At 43.3% G+C, this 12,411-nt stretch overlaps 1 protein-coding gene across 4 annotated transcripts in view; it reads left to right on the top strand.

Moving 5' to 3' along the window:
• The window catches only part of hook1 (hook microtubule-tethering protein 1), a 127,641-nt gene that overhangs the window by 54,139 nt on the left and 61,091 nt on the right, over window positions 1-12,411 (top strand). For all 4 annotated transcript variants that reach the window (XM_070886120.1, XM_070886118.1, XM_070886116.1 and 1 more), the window contains one exon: window positions 11,714-11,877. In XM_070886120.1, the coding sequence (XP_070742221.1) occupies window positions 11,714-11,877 (164 nt within the window). The remainder of the gene's footprint in view (window positions 1-11,713; window positions 11,878-12,411) is intronic.

Raw genomic sequence — 12,411 nt, 5'->3', positions numbered from 1 at the left:
AGCCAGTGGTTGACCAAGCCGAGGGAGAGGAGAATGTAGAAGAAGAAGAGTTCTAAACTTGCCTCAAAGATGTGTATATCCCTTTTAAGAGCTGGCAGTGCTTCTGTAGTACTGCTGCACGCACATTCTTTCATGTGTGGTTGGGAGAGGGTGGTATCTAGAGCGGCGACGTCCAAGATCATAGTCGTGCGTCAATTCTGCCATAGCACGCCGATTGACATCACGATCTGCATATTTATATGTGAGAGGCGAGCACAGGTAACGGCAGCGCTAATGAGCTCTTCAAAATGGCGGTCACCATGTTGCGTACCGGAAGTGAGGCGGCCACTATTTCTTCAGCTAAACCGGCCTTGATAGCCAGCACTAGATCATCGAATTTCACAGCCATAGTCTCCAGTACACCTGGTGAAACTTGGTGAGAACAAGACCTTGGGAGGATTTGCAGTTGGAAGGGTCTTTAAAAGGCCCACACACTTTAAAGTGATGTAGATTAGGCCTTTCAAATGCCCTTCTTATAATTTATGTTTTAATTTGCTGCTGACACTTAGACTTTCACGAGCCTTTGTGCCAGGTGCTGTTATTTATTCATTTATTTTTCCCATTATTGGTACCTGAGAGTTTGGCACTAGCAATCCTTTGAGCTGACTTGTTAGGATGAAAAGAGGATGAGAGGAAGGATGCCAGGCAAGTCAGGCTGCCTGAGAGGTGCTTTAGGTCCTCACATCTGCATCCACCCCTCAATAGCTGCAAAGAGAGATAGCGAACCTCAGTTTGACATCACATTGTTGGTGCAGGCTGCTCAATGATGACTGCACCAACAGATCCCAGTGGAATCACAATGAGATGTGAATGCCAATCTAACCCGTAAGCTGGAAGGTGCTTCAGAAATCTCCGAATCCCAATATGTTGTGCTTTATACTGCATTGCATGAAAGAAGTTGTGCTAGGGATCAGGAGCCAGTGTTACCTGTGTAGCTGTACCTACCAGGATGCCTCCAACCATTTCTGTGGGCCCTGGCAAATCCACCTGGGAATGACACTTGATAATCTGCCTTCTCAGGGTCCTGATCAGTGGAGCGGGGGTGGGGGAGCGGGATGTGGATGCAGAGCTCTGTCATCTGCTGCAAGGACACAAATGGTCACCAACACAAATCTGCCGTCCTTACCTGCTCTGCCCTCTACGTGACTCCAGACCCACAGCAATGTGGTTGACTCCTAACTGCCCTCTGATATGGCTTAGCATGCCACAAAGAAGTATACAAAGAATAAAACCAGACGGACCACCTGGTATCAACCTAGGTACCGGATACAACAAAGGAACATTCAGCCCAGTGAACCCTGCAAAGTCCTCCTCACTAACATCTGGGGACTTGTACCAAAATTGGGAGAGCTGTCCCACAGACGAATTAAGCAACAGCCTAACATTGTCATCCTCACAGAATCATATCTTTCAGCCAATGTCCCAAACTCCATCACTATCCCTGGGTATGTCCTGTCCCACCGGCAGGACAGACCCACCAGAGGTGGCAGCACAGTGGTATACGGGAGAGAGGGAGTGGCCCTGGAAGTCCCCAACATTGACTCCGGACCCCATGAAGTCTCATGGCATCAGGTCAAACATGGGCAAGGAAGCCTCCTGCTGATTACCACCTACTGCCCTCCCTCAGCTGATGAATCAGTACGCCTCCATGTTGAACACCACTTGGAAGAAACACTGAGGGGGGGTAGCAATGGCACAGAACCTACTCTGGGTGGGTGAGTTCAATGTCCATCACCAAGAGTGGCTCGATAGCACCACAACTGACTGAGCTGTCTGAGTCCTGAAAGACATAGCTGCCAGACTGGGCCTGTGGCAGGTGATGAGAGAACCAACACGAGGGAAAAACTTACTTGACTCAGCAATCTACCTGTCGCAGATGCATCTGTCCATGACAGTATTGGTAGCAGTGACCAACGCACAGTCACTGTGGAGTCAAAGTCTTGTCTTCACACTGAGGATACACACTAGTTTGTTGTGTGGCACTACCACTGCTAAATGGGATGGATTCAGAGCAGATCTAACAGCTCAAAACTGGGCTTCCATGAAGTGCTGTGGGTTATCAGCAGCAACAGAATTGTATTTCACCACAATCTGTAACCTCATTGGCTCAGCATATCCCTCACTCTACCATTACCATCAAGCAAGGGGACCAATCCTAGTTCATAGAGGAGTGTAGACGAGCATGCCAGGAGCAGGCAGCACCACGCAAACCTAAAAGGGCCAACCTGGGGAAGCTGCAACTTGGGACTACATGTATGCTAAACAGCGGAAGCAACATGCTACAGACAGAGCTAAGCGAACCCACAGATCTGTTGTGTATGCAATAACTCAATAGGCTTAGTACTGTGAACTCAATCAGGTGCGACCTGACTCTACTTTATTAGCTCTCAAAGTGAGGATTAAACATGGAGGCTTTCTTTATATACAAGGGCTGCAAGTGTGTGTTTGTGGCCCAATGACCTCCGACGGTCGCTCCCCCTGGTGGCAGGTAAACCCAGGCATATATACATTACAAGATCAGATCAAAGCGCTGCAGTCCTGCCACATCCAGTTGTGAATGGTGGTGGACTATTAAACAACTAACGGGAGAAGCAGCCTCCATGAACATCCTTTCCTCAATGATGGCGAAGCCCAGCACGTGAGTGGCAAAAGACAAGGCAAAAGAAGCGTTCAAACTATCTTCAGCCAGAAGTGCCAAGTGGATGATCCATCTTTGCCTCCTCCTGAGATCCCCACCATCACAGAAGCCAGTCTTCAGCCAATTCGATTCACTCCACATGATATCAAGAAACGGCTGAGCACACTGGATACAGCAAAGGCTATGGGCCCTGACAACATCCCAGCTATCGTGGGCTCCTGGACTAGCTGCACCTTTAGCCAAGCTGTTTTAGTACAGCTATAACACTGTCATCTACCCGACAATATGGAAAATTGTCCACAAAAAACAGGACATATACCATCAGTCTATTCTCAATCAGCAAAGTGATGAAAGGTGTTGTCAATAATGCTAACAAGTAGCACTTACCAATAACCTGCTCACCGATGCTCAGTTTGGGTTTCGCCAGGATCATTCGGCTCTAGACCTCATTTCAGCCTTGATTCAAACATGGACAAATAAGCTGAATTCCAGAGGTGAGGTGAGAGTGACTGCCCTTGACATCAAGGCAGCATTTGACCGTGTGGTAATAAGGAGCCGGAGTAAAACTGAAGTCAATGGGAATCAAGTGGCAAACTCTCCACTGGCTGGAGCCATAACTAGTGTAAAGAAAGATGGTTATGGTTGTTGGAGGACAATCATCTCAGCCCCAGGACATCACTGCAGGAGTTTCTCAGGGCAGTGACCTAGGCCCAATCACCTTCAACAGCTTCAGCCATCATAAGATCAGAAGTGGGGATGTTCGCTGATGATTGCACAGTGTTCAGTTCCATTTGCAACTCCTCAGATAATGAAACAGTACGTGCTCACATGCAGCAAGACCTGAATGACATTCAGGCTTGGGTTGATAAGTGGCATGTAATATTCACTCCACACAAGTGCCAGGCGATGACTATCTCCAACAACAGAGTCTAGCCACCACCTCTTGACATTCAACAGCATTACCATCGCCGAATTTCCCATCATCAACATCCTGAAGGTCACCATTGACCAGAAACTTAACTGGACTAGCCACATAAACACTCTGGCAACAAGAGCAAGTCACAGGCTGGATATTCTGTGGTGAGTGCCTCACCTCCTGACTCCCCAAAGCCCACAAGTCAGGAGTGTGATGGAATACTCTCCACTTGCCTGGATGAGTGCAGCTCCAACAACACTCAAGAAGCTTGACACCATCCAGGACAAAGCAACCCGCTTGACTGGCACCCCATCCACCACCTTACACATTCACTCCCTCCACCACCATGCATCGTGGCTGCATCTACAAGATGCACTGCAGCAACTCACCAAGGCTTCTTCGACAGTACCTCCCAAACCCACAACCTCTATAACCTAGAAGGACAAGGGCAGCAGGCACAAAGGAACACCATTACCTCCAAGTTACCCTCCAAGTCACACACTCCTTACTTGGACATATATCATTGTTCTTTCATCGTCACCGGATCAATGTCCTGGAACTCCCTCCAGTGCTGTGGGAGTACCTTCACCACTCGGACTGCAGCGGTTCAAGAAGGTAGCTCACCACCACCTTCTCGAGGGCAATTAGGGATGGGCAATAAATGTTGGCCTTGCCAGTGATGCCCACATCCCAGGAACAAATAAAAAAAAATGCAGTATAGGGGCCGGGACAGCAATGGTCATCTGTGACCTGAAACCTGGCAGTACCTTCATGCAAGCATGCTGCAGTGCTGACCCATGGAATAATGCTGTCGAGTGATACAGTGGAAATTGCACTTGTATAAAAGTTGTTTTATCTTCCAGAATCCACAAATAGAAGATCCTGTATGTGGCATAGCCCTACGAGTTAACATGACAATTGTAAGCTTGAACAAATGGGTTGTGTTAATTTATGCTCTTTTTTGTTTTTCTAATATATTTTGTATTTATCTTAAACTGTCTTCTGATACTTAATATATTTCTGGCCTTTTGATATAAAAAGAAAGAAAGAAAAACTTTCATTTATATAGCGCCTTTTATGACCACCGGACATCTCAAAGCGCTTTACAGCCAATGATGTACTTTTGGAGTGTAGTTATTGTTTAATGTGGGAAACGTGGCATCCAACTGGTGCATAAGCAAGCTCCCACAAACAGCAATGTAATAATGACCAAATAATCTGTTTTTTGTTATGTTGATTGAGGAATAAATATTGGCCAGGACACTGGGGATAACTCCCCTGCTCTTCTTCGAAATAGTGCCATGGGATCTTTTACATCCACTTGAGAGAGCAGACGGAATCTCAGTTTAACGTCTCAACTGAAAGACGGCACCTCCGACAGTGTATCGTTCACGTACCAGACACAAGACTCCCAAAGCAAGTGCTCTACTCTGAACTCCTTCACTGCAAACAACCCAAAGGTGGGCAGCGGAAACGTTACAAGGACACCCTCAAAGCCTCCCTGATAAAGTGCAACATCCCCACTGACACTTGGGAGTCCCTGGCCAAAGACCTCCTTAAGTGTACGAAGTGCATCCAGGAGGGCACTGAGCACCTCGAGTCTCGTCGCCGAGAGCATGCAGAAGTCAAGTGCGGAAAGAGCGGGTGGCAAACCAGTCCCACCCACCCCTTCCCTCAACAACTATCTATCCCACCTGTGACAGAGACTGTGGTTCTCGTATTGGACTGTACAGTCACCTAAGAACTCATTTTAAGAGTGGAAGCAAAATTTCCTCAATTCCGAGGTACTGCCTATTATGATGATGATGATGATCACTCCCTCAATACTGCACTGGAGTGTCAGCCTAGATTTTTCTTTAGTGCTCAAGTACCTGGAGTGTGACTTGAACCCACAACCTTCTGACTCAGAGCCAAAATTGCTACCCACTGAGCCACAGCTGGTTTGTTTTCTATATTACATTTTGTGAATATGCATTGGGCACTCAAATACTGTAAAATATGTAATGATACTTGCTGAAAACATATCATAAGAACATAAGAACATAAGAATTAGGAACAGGAGTAGGCCATCTAGCCCCTCGAGCCTCTCTGCCATTCAAAAAGATCATGGCTGATCTGGCCGTGCACTCAGCTCCACTTACCCGCCCGCTCCCCATAACCCTTAATTCCCTTATTGGTTAAAAATCTATCTATCTGTGATTTGAATACATTCAATGAGCCAGCCTCAACTGCTTCCTTGGGCAGAGAATTCCACAGATTCACAACCTTTTGGGAGAAGAAATTCCTTCTCAACTCGGTTTTAAATTGGCTCCCCCGTATTTTGAGGCTGTGCCCCCTTGTTCTAATCTCCCCGAAACAACCTCTCTGCCTCTATCTTGTCTATCCCTGTCATTATTTTAAATGTTTCTATAAGATCACCCCTCATCCTTCTGAACTCCAACGAGTAAAGACCCAGTCTACTCAATCTATCATCATAAGATAACCCCCTCATCTCCGGAATCAGCCTAGTGAATCGTCTCTGTACCCCCTCCAAAGCTAGTATATCCTTCCTTAAGTAAGGTGACCAAAACTGCACGCAGTACTCCAGGTGCGGCCTCACCAATACCCTGGACAGTTGCAGCAGGACCTCCCTGCTTTTGTACTCCATCGCTCTCGCAATGAAGGCCAACATTCCATTCGCCTTCCTGATTACCTGCTGCACCTGCAAACTAACTTTTTGGAATTCATGCACAAGGACCCCTAGGTCCCTCTGCACCGCAGCATGTTGTAATTTCTCCCCATTCAAATAATATTCCCTTTTACTGTTTTTTTTCCAAGGTGGATGACCTCACATTTTCCGACATTGTATTCCATCTGCCAAACCTTAGCCCATTCGCTTAACCTATCTAAATCTCTTTACAGCCTCTCTGTGTCCTCTACACAACCCGCTTTCCCACTAATCTTTGTGTCATCTGCAAATTTTGTTACACTACACTCTGTCTCCTCTTCCAGGTCATCTATGTATATTGTAAACAGTTGTGGTCCCAGCACCGATCCCTGTGGCACACCACTAACCACCGATTTCCAACCCGAAAAGGACCCATTTATCCCGACTCTCTGCTTTCTGTTAGCCAGCCAATTCTCGATCCATGCTAATACATTTCCTCTGACTTCGCGTACCTTTATCTTCTGCAGTAACCTTTTGTGTGGCACCTTATCGAATGCCTTTTAGAAATCTAAATACACCACTTCCATCGGTACACCTCTATCCACCATGCTCATTATATCCTCAAAGAATTCTAGTAAATTAGTCAAACATGATTTCCCCTTCATGAATCCATGTTGCGTCTGCTTGATTGCACTATTCCTATCTAGATGCACCCGCTATTTCTTCCTTAATGATAGCTTCAAGCATTTTCCCCACTACAGATGTTAAACTAACCGGCCTTTTGTCTGCCCGCTTTTTTAAACAGAGGCGTTACATTAGCTGCTTTCCAATCCACTGATACCTCCCCAGAGTCCAGAGAATTTTGGTAGATATCAATCCAGTTTCCTAATAGTTGATATTGTGAGGAACATTTCCCGATGTATTGAGATTGTATAATTAATTCCTTGATGCAGCATTTCTTGTAGCAGCCAGATGATAAAATTACTTAGTGCTTGCATGTATAAAGATTTATATAGTGTCTTATCAAGTTAAAAGCTCTCAAACAAAAAATGACTTTGGAAGTGCCTTGGCTATTGTTATGTAGGCAACATTTATTTACTTAATTTTGTAATTGATATTTCTAATGAAGTACAAAAGTAGTGCAGTGGTACATTCAGATGCTATAGCATGATGAGTAGCATGACCCTCTTTGCACCCACAATGCCCCATGAGGTGAGTTTCTGAGTTCAACTAGAAGTTTAAGTTGTTGATTACAAACTGCGCACTGCCATCTTGACACCTCTCTCACCTTGTGTGAAGGGGGAAGGAGTTTTGAGGGTGTATCAATGCAAGCTGTTTTAATGCAGTTCCAGTAGTCTGTTGCACACCCTGATGTTGGAAGAGGCTTTTGAGCATAGCATCTGCTCTCTTGCTCGTAGCCGGCAAGGACTCGATGGGCTGTAAATTTCCATGATTCCATCTAGACCAGGAAATGGTGGATGGGATGTGGGGTCTTCAATCAATGTTCCTAAGGGAAGGGGTTCCAAAATTGGGGAAAAAACTATTTTTAAAAAGGGGATTTTTTTCCCCCTTTCTTTCCAGTAACATATTTCTTACAAGTTCAAATTTTCCTCATATCACTTAGAGATGAGAATAAACCTTTAATAGATGTTGACTTGCCATTCAGTGCAATGACATCATGTTTTACAGATTGAATTGTAGACCACACAAAAAGTGATTTTGTTAAAACAAAAAGTTTGCAGGGCTAAATTTAATATTGAATGAAACTTTTTATTTGCTGTGGTTAATTAATTGTGGTGAACAATATGATTTCAAAATGAACTTGGAGAATGCTGTTTCAATCTGAATTTGCTCTTGATTTTTGTGATTACGTCATTGTGAGACTGTTCGAAAGTAGTAAAATCTAATGAGTGGAACTGCTTAATGCAAGATAATGTTATTTTTGATTCAAAAGAATTTTGTTTTGCAGCAAATCATTGATGATTGAGAATCATGTAAGAACTGCATATTGCATACTGCAATCCTACTCAAAGGCTATTGATTTTAATTTTGTTAAAAACATTTTTTATTTTATCCCCATCAATGATTGGAGTAATTGGGAAAACAATAAGAGCCCTTTCTGTTTGTAATTTCCTTTTAGCTTTTGCTGATACCTTCCTGAATTTAAAATGAGTTTTCAAAGGCATCAAATTCAAACATTGACCAATTTGCCATCAATGCCATTAGTCCAAATCGTGAGATTTTTCTGTCTCTGTTGAGATGTGGTTCTGTGGACCTCCTTCACATACTCATGGAGATGCAGATCGCACCATATTTCAATGCTTTCTCTCATCTTCTGTCCAGAATGGCTTAAATATGTACACACCTTAAATAAAAGGCTAAACAAATAAATATGCAGAGGTTTCTAATATATTTTGTAGCATTGGGATTTCTGCCTAAATTTCACTCAGAAAATGTAACGTTCACCTGGCTTCAATTTGTTAAAGTAAAATTAGACTCTTGATCAGCATCTTTCTAAAGAGTCCAATTCTAAGAGCGAGATTATAATGGACTTCCTGTGGAACTTGATTTTTGTTACTCTACGTTTTATGGATGAGGAAATTAATAATGCTTGAACTCAAGATCAACATATGGGGAGGAGAAGTAATTTAGACGTTGTCCATCTCATTCTAGTGCTTACCATTTTTGTTATTTCAGCTGAACTTTTCTATAGACCCTTTTGATTCTAAATTCCGTGTGTCTACAATGACCTGCTATGATTTCAAAAGCTGCACTTAGAAAAATAAACTTTAAAAAAATTGAGCTTTAAAACCACTTACGAGCCTCTTAATTTCATGTACACCGATTTAGGCTTAAAATATTTCCCCCCCCACCCCCGCCCTTTTGTGGTCGCTAACGGGTTACCAAAATTGAAGCTATAGAAATATAAATGAATATAGAAGAGTGCCCTAACCTTATTTGTATTTTCCATCAGATTGAGAAACTTCTTAATTATAGTCACTAATAAGTCCAATAAGGAATTCAGGATAAACCTTTTTACTCAGTGGTGAGAATGTGGAACTCACTACCACATAGAATTGTTGAGGCAGTTAGCATTTAAGGGGAAAATAGATAAGTACATGAGGGAGAAAAGAATAGAAGGATATGTTGATAGGCTGATATGAATTAAGGTGCGAGAAGGCTTGTATGGAGCATAAGGCTAAATGGCCTGTTTCTCTGCTGTAAAATTATATATAATAAAATACTATGAAAAGCGTCAAATTATTTTTAAGGTATTATTTACAATAAAGTGCGATTACTAAAATGGGAAAGGTATGTTTTTATAATAATAACTTTTATTTATATAGCGCCTTTAACGTAGTAAAATGTCCCAAAGCGTTTCTCAGCAGTGTTACAAGACAAAACAGATAAATTTGACACCGAGCCACAAAAGAAGAAATTAAGGCGTATGACCAAAAGCTTGGTTAAAGAGCTAGGTTTTAAGGAGCATCTTAAAGGAGGAAAGAGAGGTAGAGAGGCGGAGAGATTTAGGGAGGGAGTTCCAGAGCTTAGGGCCCAAACAGCTGAAGGCACGGCCACCAATGGTTGAGCAGTTATAATGAGGGTTGTTCAGGAGGGCAGAATTAGAGGAGTGCAGACATCTTGTGAGGTTATAAGGCTGAAAATGATTACAGAGATAGGAAGGGGCAAGGCCATGGAGTGATTTGTAAACAAGGATGAGCATTTTGAAATCGAGGCATTGTTTAACCGGGAGCCAATGTAGATCAGAAAGCACAGGGGTGATGAGTGATTGTGACATGGTGCGAGTTAGGACACGGTCTGCTGAGTTTTGGATGACCTCATGATTACGTAGTGTAGAATGTGAAAGGCCAGCCAGGAGTGAGTTGGAGTAGTCAAATCTAGAGATAACAAAGGCATGAATGAATGTTTCAGTAGCAGAAGAGCTGAGGCAGGGGCGGAGGCAGGCAATGTTATGGAGGTGAAAAAAGGCAGTTTTAGTTATGCCGCGGGTATGTGGCTGGAAACTCATTTCAGGCTCAAATATGACACCTAGATTGCGAAATGTTTTGTTACCCCTCGAATTGATGCTAGGTAGAGGAATGGAGTCAGTGGTTAGAGAACGCAATTTGTGGCGGGGACCAAAGATAATGGCTTCGGTCTTCCCAATATTTAATTGGAGAAAATTTCTGCTCATCAAGTACTGGACGACGGACAAGCAGTCTGACAATTTAGATACCAAGCAGTGGTCAAGAGGAATGGTGGAGTGGTAGGGCTGGGTGTCGTCAGCGTACATGTGGAAATTGCCTCCATGTTTTTGGATGATATTGCCAAGGGGCAGCATATAGATGAGAAATCTGAGGGGGCCAAGGACAGATCCTTGGGAGACACCAGAGGTAACGATGCGAGAGTAGGAAGAGAAGCCATTGCAGAGATTTTCTAGCTACGATTAGATAGATAAGAATGGAACCAAGCGAGTGCAGTCTCACCCAGCTGGACGATGGTGGAGGGGCGTTGGAAGAGGATGGAGTGGTCAACTGTGTCAAATACTGCAGACTGGTCCAGAAGGACAAAGAGGGATAGTTTACCTTTGACACAAAGGATGTCATTTGTGATTAGTAATAATTAGTAATAAAACTAATAGTTTTATAATTACCAGGACTTAATGTTGCTATCATTGTGTGTTATCATTAGTTTAAACAAATTTCACCAAATGTTTTGTTAAAATGGTCTTAATCATCTTTTAAAAGGAATGCCACTGTCACAGGGGAAGGTGAGCTGTATCTTTGTGATTTTTTTAATGTGGAAATACATTAATGCACTGTGTTTGGCAAACCCAAAATAATGCTACTTATGTGAAAATGCTTCTTCAGAAATGTTATATTAATAATGATTGTCTGAAGAAATAGAATTTTTAAAATGTAACTCGGCCAAACAGGTTTGTTGCTCAAGTCCTTCATTGGTATAATAGTGCTATTGTTATAACAGCTCGGGATGAGTCAGATAAATTGCATGTAAAGCTTCAATGTATTGGCTGACTTGGCCAAGGATATATTTTGGAGCAGTGTGGAGGAGTTAAGCTGATTAGTACAGTAGAAGTGTATGTCATGTGGAAACATATGAACATGATGGACTGAAGAAGTTCAGCTGGTCCATGAAGCCTGCCCCATACCATGATGCCTAGAGAATCGTGACTAACACTTCCTGCCCCACCCCCCGCAGCCATGTACTCTCCTGGGTGTGGTGGGCGGAGGGGCGGGGGGGGGGGGGACTTAAAAAACCTTAGGCCAATAAGGGAACAAAATGTCTAGTAAATTCCTCTCCGACCCTTCCAGGCGATCAAAAGTGTCCAGGCGACCACAATGACCATGCATACCTTAACTGTAACCCATGTAAATGGAATTAGATACTGGGAACATATATTTTTAATTTAGCTTGATAAGGTGGCAGAAAATATGTGCACCTCTGCTTCTAGGTTTCTACTCTACAAGAGGAAAGAAACAGCTTATTGGCTGAGAATGACCTTATGACAGAGAGGATAAACCAACTGGATGCCTTTGATGATCCACACAGTCTTGCTGGCAGGAAGTACATCAACTTCCAGCTTCAGTTGGATCAATTGCAAGAAGAAAATTACAGGTATATGATTCGGTTCTATTCATTAAAATCTATATTTAAAATTTGCGATTATGTATTACACACTCCTTATTTGAGGATCACCACTGCAGCTACACACTTCTACCCCTTGATGGGGCTTCATAAACTGCAAAAGCTGCAGATCCTCATACCTACATCTACAACAGCACTATTCAGACAGCCTCACTAGCTTCAGGTCACTGCATACATCCCTGACCTTCTTGTACAACAGTAAGCTTGGAACAGTTACCATATCCTCCTTCCCTTGCTGCAGTTCCACTTCTTTCTTTCTTAAAGTAGATTCATAAAACCTTTGAGTGTTTTTCTCTCTAAGGGATCGATTTTGCAATCACTTCCCACCAGCTCCCCCCACCTCATGGATTCCTTTTTTACCTCCTCCAGAGTTTCCTGCTCCTTTTGATTGCCTTTTAACAGACTTCCCCTCCCGTTATAACCTGCTTTTAAGCTTTCTTGACTATTTCATGCAAGTTATTCTTCCAACATTCCCACATATCTGCAGCTGCTTACTTCTATCAC

Source organism: Pristiophorus japonicus, chromosome 8 (genome assembly GCF_044704955.1).
Source record: "Pristiophorus japonicus isolate sPriJap1 chromosome 8, sPriJap1.hap1, whole genome shotgun sequence".
NCBI classification, from domain to species: Eukaryota; Metazoa; Chordata; class Chondrichthyes; family Pristiophoridae; genus Pristiophorus; species Pristiophorus japonicus.
Note: the sequence above shows the minus strand (reverse complement) of the source record. Positions and strands in the feature narration are given on the sequence as shown.